The following is a 12,251-nucleotide window of genomic DNA, read 5'->3' on the forward strand; positions in this document are numbered from 1 at the left end:
TATACCATTAAAAGATGTTCTTATGTTGTTGTTTTTTTCATTTTCACCTAAAATGTGCCATTGAAAGTCATATTCATGCCTCAATGTGTCTGATCTCTAGGGGCTACACTCCTCGGTGTGCCACATGATGCAATTTCTCGATACATGTATTTTTCAGTGTGTTTCTTTTTATTTTCCATTCCATTGGATACATTTTGCCTTTTGGGTGCTATTTATCGGTTCATTTCTGTGATATAGTGTTGCTGTAATGTCTATAGCAGAGATATTGGTTATCTACAATACATGACTAGACCTGCAATGGTGCCTTTACCCTCATTGCATTTCATCACTTATCAATACCCAGAGAACCCCCCCCCCCCGCTGTCAAAATAATAAAAAAGTGTTGACAAATGCCACTGGAGTCAGGCTATGAGGTTAGGTAACCCTGATTCATTTCACAGCTCATAAAGGGCGTCAATGCACAGATGTGTGGGTATTGTCCACCATGGATTTCCTAGTCCATACTGCTTTACTGTATGCTTCTGTGTTATCTGAAAAACCCATAAAATACACAGAGACAATGAAATAAATGTTGTAGCGAAGACAATGCCCGTGTTAGGAAGTGAGGGCTGATTTGATGGAGTCTCTCTTTCCACATCCCCCCCCCCCCCCCCCTCACCCACCCACCCAACCCTGCTCTGGCCTGCTCCAGACACAGAGAGGAGGGGCTGCTTGGATATGCATCACAAAGGCTTCCTGCAGTATTGATCTGCAGTGGGTTAAGGCAGTCTATCAGCAAATGTCCCTCTCTCTGGGAAAAACAATAGGAGATTAAAAACACACAGCTTGCCGGGCGGGAGGCTGCTGATGGGCCCTTATCTGGGCCCAAAGGTCACTGTGTACAGATATAATCCACTTTCACTTAACAGCTTCATTTAAGGCACCTCACATGCAAATGGTGGCATTTGGGGGTCTATTCAAAGATGGAGAGTTGTTTTTCAAGACGCAGGTGAAGTTGTTTTTTTTTTTGTTTTTTTTCTTTCTCCAAGGCAGGAGGTTTTTGACAGGCAGGAAGCTGAAACTGTTAAATCTTTAAACTGTAGCAGACGACTTGCATTTCCTTTTTTCAAACCAAAAAAACCCAAAAAAACAAGCGCAGGTGTCTGACGGCGTCTTGAGGGAAGCAGGTGTCAAGTGTTATGACTGTAAAACCTCCAGAGCTGTGCACTTATCAATACACTCTATTCCAGACCACAAGGCCATATAAAAAATAGAAAATCTAAATCACACACAAACTGTACACAACACACCAATGTATAAATGCTGTAGATAAATATCACTATAAAATTAGTGCATGTAAAGACTAAGAAATAAGTAAGTGTGAGTAACTGTAACAGTTTTTGGTAGAATTAACCAAAGCTTCAATTATGTTGTTCTCTAGCTTCTCTTCAGCTCATACAGCACAGTTATACAAGGTTATTTATCACTGCCTGCTTACAGCTAATAAAAGTATGACTCACATTAAACCCCTGCACACACTATTACATCCTCATGGCATCATTGTAAGTGACTGTAAGTCTACATACTGCTGTTTTAATACCTACAACAATACTATATAAGACCATACAGCAAGACCCAAACAGATACCTTCTCCACCTTTTTGAAATTTGGATCCAGTAGATCATCTGTAAAATCATTGCCAAGATATTTTTCTCTCTGCATAATTTAAGAGCTTCTCCACTCAAGCAGAACTGTGGACATGTTCTTTTATCTGTGCATTAAATAATAATTTCATTACTTTATTATTCCACATTATTTCTGATATAAAAGTCATCATCATGTTGGGAGCAGCTCTGCATAAAGAAAATATAATAACTGACTTGTATGGTTTGTTGCTCCTTAAAAGATTTTGATAGAGCACATCAGAAATACATCTGACTTGACTTAATAACCAAGAGTCATGTAAACTGTGACACCTTCTGTTGATAGATGCATTTTATTCAAGTAACTGAGAATGACAACAGCAAAACAAACATAACCAGTAAAGACAACTTAAACACTGTTTTATTAAGTAGCATTCCAACTTCAGAGATGCAGACCGTTCAACTGTAGTGACACATTTATTTAAATGTATTTTACAAAACATTTTGGGGGATTCCCTTCAGAACGATGTAACTTGTACGCAAAGTTGAAAATTTAAAAAAAAAGCATCAGTTCAGCAAATGCTGCCTTGTTAGCGGTGGGGTGTAAGGTCAGTAGCGCTCTTTGGGCTCGCTGAATTTGCGTTTCTTCCTTGACGCGGAGGTGGACGGCGTTTCCTGGCTGTTGGGGATTTCATACTGAGAAACCTTAAAACAGCAAGAAGACACACGCAGTCAAGTCGAGTCAAGCCAAGCCCTGTATTTTTTACGCGTCTACTAACAGGTAACATCCCACTCTGAAACCAAAATGATGAATGCTGACTCATGTGTGAAACAACAAAAGGTTCCTCTGCGTTTTCCACTTCAAAATTCATCTGAAATCTGCTGTAGACATGCCAAAAACGCTGACGTAACAGATAAAAATGTTCATTTTTTCCAAATTGAGTTCATTATAAACATTTTTACACCTGAAGAAAATCATTCATGAACTGGAAATTGTTTAGAGCCTCAAAATTATTTACGCACTTTCCAGTCTTGGTATATATATATACATATAAATACCGTATATTTAATGAAACGATCTGAGGTAGCAGGCACATACTGTAGCTCTAACATTATATGTAGAGTGACGGGTGCTTTATTGTTCACCAGCTGCTTGACATTCTGCTAAAACAGAGACGAGGAGATCAGAGTTCACTAATGCTGCCATACGAGTTTCTCACCATTTTGTCCTTCATAGCTGTCGCCTTCTTGTTGTTCACAGTCAGGTTTGTCTCCTTTCCGCCCACACACACACACACACACACACACACACACACACACACACACACACACACACACACACACACACACACACACACACACACACACACACACACAAAAACATACATAAGACATTCTCAAAAGAGTTATCACTGAGCTTCACTTTATTTATTTCTTTGCTAATGAGTTTCTTAACATTATCATGATTATAATTTAGATATTTAATGAATCATTTATTTCTAAAAATCTACTTAACTGTGTCACCGTTTTCTACAACAAAAAGCACAACACAGTGGCTTTCTTTACGTACACAATACTCAAATATCCCAGTTGTAAGTCAATGCATACAAACATGATAAATACGTTAAAATAACCTGAGTGAGCTCACATTAAATTATGACCATTTACCCCATTAATAAAATAAATACTGGCGCGATGAAACGTGCAACTCTTCTTACGTTTAGGTCTTAAAACTGCAAACTCAAAGGAGCATTATGGGTATAATTTCTAAACTTTCACATAAACTGTAACCTGAGATCAGCGCCACACTGAAGCGTGTGGTTTTTTTTTCTCAGACTGAAGGGTCGTTCAGGTCGTCTAGCTGTAACGGTGTAAAGGAGACGACGGGTTTGCTGTTGAGTTTTAAAGTGGCTGGACTAACCGTAGTGGATTTGATGATCCGTCCACTCCTGGTCCTCTTCAAACCGACCTCCATGTCAGAGGTCCTCTTCACCAGAGTGTCCATCTGAGAGGGGACAGATGGTCCGTAACGCCGCCGACCATAAGTGCAGCCTAAGTGGCCCTTTTGTTTCATGTTTACACAGAGACTACTCGTCATCCCGCCTTCTTGTACTGCTGAGAATCTGTTGACATTTTCTGAATTCTTTGTGTTAAAAGATGTTTGTTTAAATCTGATTTTTTTTTTTTTTTTGGTATTTGATAAATTCAACCAGTTGTGAGAAACACAGACTACAATCAATTTCACTTTAAAAACTTTCTTCTAAAAGATTCGCTTGAAAAGAAGCGATCCCGAGAATGCCTGGATGAAAAATGGTGGACAAAAACTAGCCTTCAGCTTCAACTTCTTAACAAAAACAATTATTCTGTTTTTCTGTCTTCCACAGCTTTTTTTTCCACAAGGTGCATTTACTGCTTGCTGTTGATTATGAAAAGCTTTTATTAAGCCTTTATGTTTTGATTCCTCACCACCAACTTCCACTTCACAAGAATGAATCTATGAGTGTATTTTAATGTATAAATCTTACCTTCTGCAGCTTCAGATTATTTCACGTCACATGCTCACGACGTGTTGAGGTCATTGTAGTTAACGTCACACTTACCTCTGTGACTTCCTCACAACTCTCGATCCTCTCATGACAGCTCATCTGGATCTCTTCAATTCATAAAAAAAAAGAAAGAAAAATTCTCCATTAAGTTCACAAAGTGCTAATTCTTCCTCAAGTCTGGACTGTTTTGATATCATTTAGTCTGATAATCTGATTTATAAGTATAACAGTGCAGTTCAGAGCCATGTTTTAACAAAATCAACTTCAAAATTTAATTTAACATGATGATACCTTATATACAGTTGACTATAAGATAACACAGCTACAAGCTTGTAGTGATGTCATCACCTTAACACATGCAATTATTTTATACATTATGTCAACATTATAGTAAACAAACTACACCACTGAACTGAACCCTTTTTTAACCTGAATTACCAGTGTTGCCCAAGTCTGTGTTCTCCTTGTCGGGTTTCTCCACATCTTCAATCACGTGACTCTAAAAGGTTTAAAAAAATGTTATCTGAACACAGTGATCGCACAGTGTCAACACGCTGACCATGACAACAGACTGCTGTCGATCACAGACGGTGACTCACACATCCTGTGACCTGGAGCCTTATTTGCGTTTGCGACATTTTAACGTTTCCCAATTCATGTGTCGATCACGGAGGCTTTGAACACGTTCAAACTTGTGAAACGTGTAATAGTTGTGGAGGTCATGTCAAAATGTACAAACAGACACTGTGTGTTAAAGCTCATCTGTGTCTGGATAAAGATAAACAATGTCTTCACTGTTATTCATTTATCACTTTGTAATAATAAACACAGATACGCCTGTAACTGGACTATATAAACCTGACTGTATTCAAAGTTTTGTTGTGTTTAAAAATACTACTTTTATGACATTTTTACACCACGTTATTTCCTAAAAGCAAAAAAAATAAAATTGGATAAATGTACAAAACAATATCCTCGTACTTGTCAATTAGGAAGCATAATATCTTCAATTCTCTAACCTTTTATTGATATTTTTTAGTCTCATTCATGATTACTTCACCTAAATTGATGACATGCTTTACTTTTAACTCAGAGAAGTGTTGATGGAGTGAAATGAACGATTACTTTGTGAGTTGTTTGTGTGCCGACCTGAGACAGAACGTCCTCCTCCACCATTTTCAGAACCCACTTCTCCGTCTCATGAACGCTCTCCTCCACCTGCACACATTAAGCGACATCCATAACTGTCGATCAAAATCAGCTCCCGAAAGTGCTGACTGCGGTGAACCTTGTGGATCAGGAGACGAAGGCCAAAAGACTGTCCCTTAAAGACAGTTGATACAATTACAATACAGCAACACCTCCAAGAAGGGGAATATTAAGAGGTAGAAGTTAAGCTATACTATGTAGGTATTCGGGTGCATATAAAGGATTTTATGATGCCTAAAGCTGCATTCACACCAAATCAGGCGGTGTGATGTTCAGCCGCAGGGTCGAGCGGAGGTGTGTGGGGTTTGTGGGCGTGTTTATTTGTGCTCTAGAATCTAACCGCTGTGAAACAATCAGAAAATAATGTTTTATTGATCTGATTCGCCGGCTTTCTCGCTACCAGCGCTCCCTCTCTTCATTCACTCTGTGGCTCGCTCGACCACAGCCGCTCTCTCTCTCTCTCTCTCTCTTTTTCTCTCGTCTTTTTTTAAAAATGAGTCGGGAAGCCGACAGCAAAGTCTAACTTTACTAACGTTATCAAGCGAAGAGAAATGTCCTCCCCCCTCGTCCTGGTAACGTCTTTGTCCTCCCTCACGACAGAGTTTACAACTCTCAGTCTGATCTCCCGCTGTGATTGGCCACCGCAGCCTTCAGCCGCAGTGACGTCGGGTTTCTCCAAAAGTTGACTCTGGCTCAACTTTCCGGCCGCAGTCCGGTGTGGCGCCGCGCTACCCCCATTCAAATGAACGGGACGACTGGTGTGAATGCAGCCTAACAGCCTACTTCAAGTCAGGTTTAACACGTCCTCTCCGTCTCTCTCACTCTTTCCTTCCTTCACCTGCTCCAGTCTCGATCTCTCTGTGGCCATGTCCAGCTTCACGGTGTGGAAGGGGGTGACCACCTCGCCCATGGTGAGTTTGACAGGCTCCTTCTCAAACTTCAAACTGTCGCCGTCAGTCTCCTTGAAGCCTGGCGGCTGGTAGTCCTGAGGAGTGACTGGAGGGCAGACGGACGGAGAAACAAACAATGAGACGGCGACTCATAAAATAAGACAGTATGTTCAATGTGGTGCCTTTTTTTTGACAAAGAAAGGGTTAAAAGGAGGCACAAGTTTAATATTTTTACATCAATAAAAGCAAATTTTATATAACTCCTAATATTGTTGCCACGGGTTAAAAACACGCTGTGCATATGCTGTGTATGCAGAGTTATTTGCCTCTAAGGCAAAACATTTCAAATACCGTTAACAGATAACTTCACAGCTACCTGGAATTCAGCCTGGTGGCATTTCTGGATCTTTGTGATAAACAGGCATCGAGAGCCGTCTTATAATGATGCATATAAATAATCTGTGTAAATCTAAATATGTGAAAAGATTACAAATAAGCTTATAGACTGTGGCCATTTTTAAGAAATGTACAGGGAAAATATTTTAAGAGAGTAAACACCTAAACAAAGCACTACAATATGATATAAAATGAAAAAAAAGGTTTATTTGCTGTTTTACCTATGCACATTGTGCAAATATTAAAAATATAAGAACACTTATTTCCAAATATTCTAAACTTGTAAGCATGTTTGCATCAAATAGAGGGACGCAGTTACAAATTCTCATTGTGAAACTGATTTGCCCAGATGATAACTATGGTGTGCTTGTGTGTGCTTGTGTGTGTGTTGGTGTGTGTGTTACCGTCGTCATAGTAAGCCAGTTTCATGTTGAGGCAGACACTGTCAGGCAGAGGACCCAGGTTCTGCATCAGCGTGTAGAGCTTCCTCACCAACAGGATGCTGGCCTTCTTAGTGTTGCCACACGACATTGTTGACACCTCGTCGTTGTTGCTGACGAAGAAATGAAACCCAGTCAACCCGGCGCTGCAGAAATGTTCCTTCAGTTTCATTCTCTTTGCCAGGAAAACCATTACACTGACTGGTGAAATACAACTGAAGTTATTGTTGAGTTCTGTGGTGAAGTCGCACATTACAGCTGCTCAGACTGAAACTACTCTGACTCCACCTGTTAAATCCTGTTGTAGCAGTTTCCATCATTCAAACATATGTTTCATGGCAAAGTATGATTCCAAATATAACTTTATTAAAATTAAAAATAGCATCTTATCTTTCAGTGTTTCCCTCCTATCTTCTCTGATGTAGCTTCAATTACGTTTTAGTTCAAAAACAAGGTGAGTTTATAAAAATTGTTCCATATAATCTCTTATACTAAGGAATAAAAAGTAAATTCAAGCTACACGTCAGAATTCAAAGGCTTCAAGGGGTTAACTGCACTGACTGAGTCACATTAAGATGGAAAGTCAAGTTGCTCCCTGGTAGGTTTAAGTGTAAAACCGACCTAGAGGTGATTCATGCTTGTGTAAGTTTCCTTATCTCTTTGTTTCCTGCACTGATATTCAGTGTCATGACCCGCTTTGTCAGTTAACTTATTCTAACTTTTAAAGTCACCTTTCAAAGTCCATCTGTGCTCCAGATGAAGTGTACAGGATCCTAAACTGGTAGAACTCAGTCACTGTCTGAGAGATAAGACAAGACAGGTGCTCTATATGATACACACATAAAAATGATATGAACTGCTTGTTATCTGTACGATAGGAACATCATTAAAAACAGAAGAGATAGAGCTGCATGTTACCTGAGGATTCTCTGGGTCGGTGTAGATCTAGAGAAGGGCAAAATGAACATTTCTGAATTTCTTTAGGCTTATTATGTTTATGTTTTTTATCAAAATCAACATTCAAAAAGACCAAACATAAGAAGTCGAATGGTAACAAATACTCACAGACATGATAACTGTCCGCAGCTGATGGGAGGAAAAAAAAACCCACATTAGTTACTATGAGTCATAAGAAAAACATGAAACAGGACTGAATCAAACATACAACAAGTCTTCTGACAGATGGAAAGGGTTGAATATGACTTACATATTTCTTCTGGATGGCCTCAAAGCATCCCTGCATCCTTTAAGAGTTCAAAAAAAACACACACACATCTAATTACAAGTGAACATACTTTCCAATTCTTCCACATATAAGGATTAACAGGGTGAGTGAGCAGTGACTCATCATCAAAACCAAGTGAAGCCAAGTGTTCTGGCATTTAAGTCTGCTTCTGTTTGTGTGCAAGTGTGATACAATATGATGTACTGAAGACTGTGGCTGGAGACATAAAACTCAAGATAATACACTTCTGAGATATAAAAGAATGAAGTAAAAATGGAATAAACAGAAATAGTTTTGAGGAAACTCTTTTGGATTGAAGTCACAATCATAAAAATTGTCAAGATGATAATATAAACGAATTTAACTGTAAAAAAAAACATTTGAATTTACTTGAATTTTACTTTTGATCATCAGAGATCTCCCCTCTGTTCCTCTCATCATTTAAAACTAGACACTGCTGAGTGTAATATCATTATACAGCTTACATTTGACTTTTCAAGGTCTGAACTGCTCCATTTTTACAGTTATGAGTTTAGTTTTTTCTTCTTCTTTGTATTGTAAATGTTTGGTCATGGTTCCATTGGGCCTCATTCACAAACAGTACTTACACACAAATCTGTGCTTAAACTGTGCGTACGAAGGTTTTAAGCACAAATCTGAGATTCATCAACATGTTCGTACCTGAATCTGTTCTTACTGTGCAAACAACGGTCTTAAGAAACGATATAGTCAATAAACAGTATAGTAGAACCACAATTATTTAACTGATATTAAATAATTGATATTTAAAATGATTGGGCCTAAATATACAACATTAAAAAGTGTGAAATTGCTAATAATACACAATTTATTTACCAATTATAAAATTAATAGCTAAGACGTTGTAATCCATAAATCATCATCATACATGTAATGAAATTATTAATATATTAAGATTGTCCTGTTCACACTTGGATGAAAATAGCTTATATATGGAAATTTCCATGTTGGAATGTGACAGCGATTCATTTCCCCCATCAGACCAGGCTGTGATATATGCAGCTGGTTAACCAGCAGCCTGTTCAGTGTCCTCACAGCCGGACATCTACACATTTACCATCTTTTTGTTTTGTTACGGATGTACTGCTTAGTAATGGTGCAACAGGTATGCAGGCTGTACACAGGATTCACAATCAGGCTCCAAACGGTTGTGCTAATGACATGTTTACCAGCCAAATCTGCCTTTTCTACTATTGTTTGCAGTAAAGTTCTTCTACATTTTTTCTATCATGGCCCTCTTTGCAATATGTGACAGCTCTCTCCACTGCTGCACCGCTCCAACAGAGCTTTCCTTATATGGAGAAATGGGGGGCGTGGTAGTATGCTAATTACCGATAGCGGGCACACACCTGTCAATTTAGAGTGATTCTGAATCACTTACATACGCACAGTCCTAAGAACATAATTGGTCAGTGCGCACGTGTTACAAATCCAACAGTAATTTCGCATGCGCGCTTATTTTGTGTACAAAGTAAGAACATTTCTACACACATATTTGTGAATGAGGCCCCTTGTGTGTAAATATCTTCTGGAAGCAGCAATCACCCAGCCACATATTACACTGGAAAACAGTCTATTGACATTAAGTTATTTGGTCAAAAACATTGTAATATTTGATTCTGTCATTGTCTTCCAGCCCAACCTATGTTACGCTTCACATTAAAATCTTGTTTGAACAGAAGTATTGTACAAATATGTCAAAAAAAAGATCATTCAACTTGCTGTTTTCCTATAAACCTGATCATTGGCTCTAGTCTGCAAGTGCAAAGTTGTAGCTTTTTACCACTGAACAATCTGACTGGCACCAGGACAACTGTGCTCCTCTCTAAGGATCATCACTTTCTGATCTGTGGCAAGACAAAAGGAGGGTAAGAATGTCCTTAGTATATATGTCCAAATGGCAAATTGATCTTGATAGCTCATGGAAAGCTGAGTTTAACAAATGTAGGTAAACTGTTGGCTCACTACTGTGCCAGACTTTTGGTTGTCAATACCAATTTCTGGCTGGTAAAATAGTGGAAGTGACTTTTCAAATTTAGGATCTAGCAGCCAATATGTGATCTGACCTTCAACATATTTGTTCCCGTAAGCTTTCTCAGGAAAAAGACCCCTGAGGTACGTGATGCCAGAGACCGCGATGGCCAGAAGCTTCTTTATAACAACCAAGGACTGCTGCTCTGTGAGAACCTGATTCGGCAACAGCTGAGTATCCTGCATGTGTGAGACAAATTAATCACAGACAGAGTGCTGAACACTCACTCACTACAGTTAACACAAACACCAGATAGTCAACAGCTGCATTTAAACAAGTGAGGCTACAACATTTTGTATCTGAGTGCTAATTTTTTACAACTTGTAATCTTTGAAGTCATAAATAAAACACATAAACATAAAAACATATAACCATTAATAATGACATAAGGGCATGGAAATGTAGGAGTAGTACACCACCACTGATTTGAAAGTGTACAGCGATAAAATTACTACCTTGTCATACCTTGGTAAAGAGTAGAGCTGCAACAAGTAATTGATTAATCAATCAGCAGAAAATTAATTGGCAACTATTTTGATAATCCAATAATGGTTTTAGTCATGTTTTTAGGAAAAATGATCAAAATTTGCTTGTTGTGGCTTCTCAAATGTGAGAATTTGAACCTTTTAAGTGTCATACATGATAAAAAATTGAATATCTTTGGGTTGATCTGACAAAAACATTTAAAGACATCAGATTGGGCTCTAAGAAATTACAATGGGTATTTTTAATTATTTTCAGACAGTTTATAGACAAAACAATTGATTGAGAAAATAATCTGCAGATTAATCAATAATGAAAATAATCGTTAGTTGCAGCCCTTGTAAATAGCTTAACATATTAACTTTTTATGAACCAGAGATGGAAGAAGTACTCAGGTCCTACCACAATGTAAAAGCCCCATGTTACAAGTGAAAGTCCTGCATTCAAAACTGATTTCAATTAGAAGTAATGAGGTGAAATATACCTAAAATATCAAAAGTAAAAGTACTCATAATAGCCCTTTTTCAGAGAGTTTTATTATTAGATTATAATAACTGATTAATTAATGTCTAAGTGGTGATTTAATGTTGTAGTTCATCAGTGTGGAGTGATGTTTTTACTACTTTGTAGCATCATATTTAAAAATGCATCATGTTTAAGAATATGATCATATGATTTGCATCTAAAAAAATAAATTGAAATACTGCAAGTTATATAACCAAGTTAAGTAACGTTATCTCAAAATTGAACTTAAGTACAATACATGATTAAATGTACTGTACTGTTATGAAGAGGGAGGAAACTTGCATTTAACAAAAAAATAGCAACTGTGTTTTCAGCATCACAAAACAGTGAATGTACATTAGCAAGTGTGTCTGGATTAATTTTACCTGTGAAGTTCTCACTTGTTGTACGCACGCCATTGCTTTGGTGAGAAAACACAATGTAAAAAGCTGCAAAGGACACAGAGAAATGAAATGAAGAGGATTAAAGATGTAAGATTTTGTTTAACTAGGTTAGTTTGATACCCTTAACATTATTGCAAATTATCGTAAGCTATAACTAACTAGCTAGCTTACTAAATTAGCTAATTATCCTTATACATATACGTTACACCGGCCAAAAGTCTCTTCCATACTGAGATTAAGCTGTATCTTCGTATTAAGAAAATTTAGCCTGTTGACAATGATAATGTACTTACAAGGCAGAGATAAACTTGTATTTTAGCAAAATATACAGTACAAGCAGTTAAAAATCAAGCTCGTAAAACGACTATTCCCGCTAATTGTTTGATTGACAGGCAGCAACAGCGTCACCAACAAGTAGCCAATCACAGAGAAGGGAGTTTGTTTTAATGCTTTATGGCTCT

General features: G+C 37.9%; 1 protein-coding gene across 4 annotated transcripts; it reads right to left on the reverse strand.

Moving 5' to 3' along the window:
• Positions 1-1,942: 1,942 nt before the first annotated feature.
• Positions 1,943-12,198, reverse strand: hormad1 (HORMA domain containing 1). Of its 4 annotated transcripts, none has more exons than XM_042423869.1 (16): positions 12,084-12,198; positions 11,773-11,835; positions 10,434-10,578; positions 10,151-10,214; positions 8,311-8,347; positions 8,169-8,189; positions 8,022-8,048; positions 7,835-7,902; positions 7,068-7,216; positions 6,216-6,373; positions 5,294-5,386; positions 4,598-4,667; positions 4,223-4,275; positions 3,544-3,627; positions 2,843-2,896; positions 1,943-2,327 (listed from the first exon to the last, which is right to left on the reverse strand). In XM_042423869.1, exons 2-16 carry the CDS (start codon positions 11,803-11,805, stop codon positions 2,232-2,234), a joined length of 1,152 nt encoding a protein of 383 aa, XP_042279803.1. In that variant the 5' UTR covers positions 11,806-11,835; positions 12,084-12,198; the 3' UTR covers positions 1,943-2,231. The 4 variants fall into 4 exon arrangements, with proteins under 4 accessions (XP_042279803.1, XP_042279805.1, XP_042279804.1 ...); XM_042423871.1 differs by having other exon boundaries at positions 5,318-5,386; positions 12,084-12,196; XM_042423870.1 differs by having other exon boundaries at positions 4,607-4,667; positions 12,084-12,196.
• Between the last annotated feature and the right edge of the window lie 53 nt (positions 12,199-12,251).

Source organism: Thunnus maccoyii, chromosome 10, assembly GCF_910596095.1.
Source record: "Thunnus maccoyii chromosome 10, fThuMac1.1, whole genome shotgun sequence".
NCBI classification, from domain to species: Eukaryota; Metazoa; Chordata; class Actinopteri; order Scombriformes; family Scombridae; genus Thunnus; species Thunnus maccoyii.

Coding starts and splice junctions, on each gene's coding strand:
- hormad1 (XM_042423869.1), bottom strand. CDS start 11,805: ATGGCGTGCGTACAACAAGTGAGAACTTCACAG. Junction 7,903..8,021: donor CCGACCCAGAGAATCCTCAG/GTAACATGCAGC, acceptor CTTATCTCTCAG/ACAGTGACTGAGTTCTACCA. Junction 5,387..6,215: donor AGAGATCGAGACTGGAGCAG/GTGAAGGAAGGA, acceptor TAATGTGTGCAG/GTGGAGGAGAGCGTTCATGA.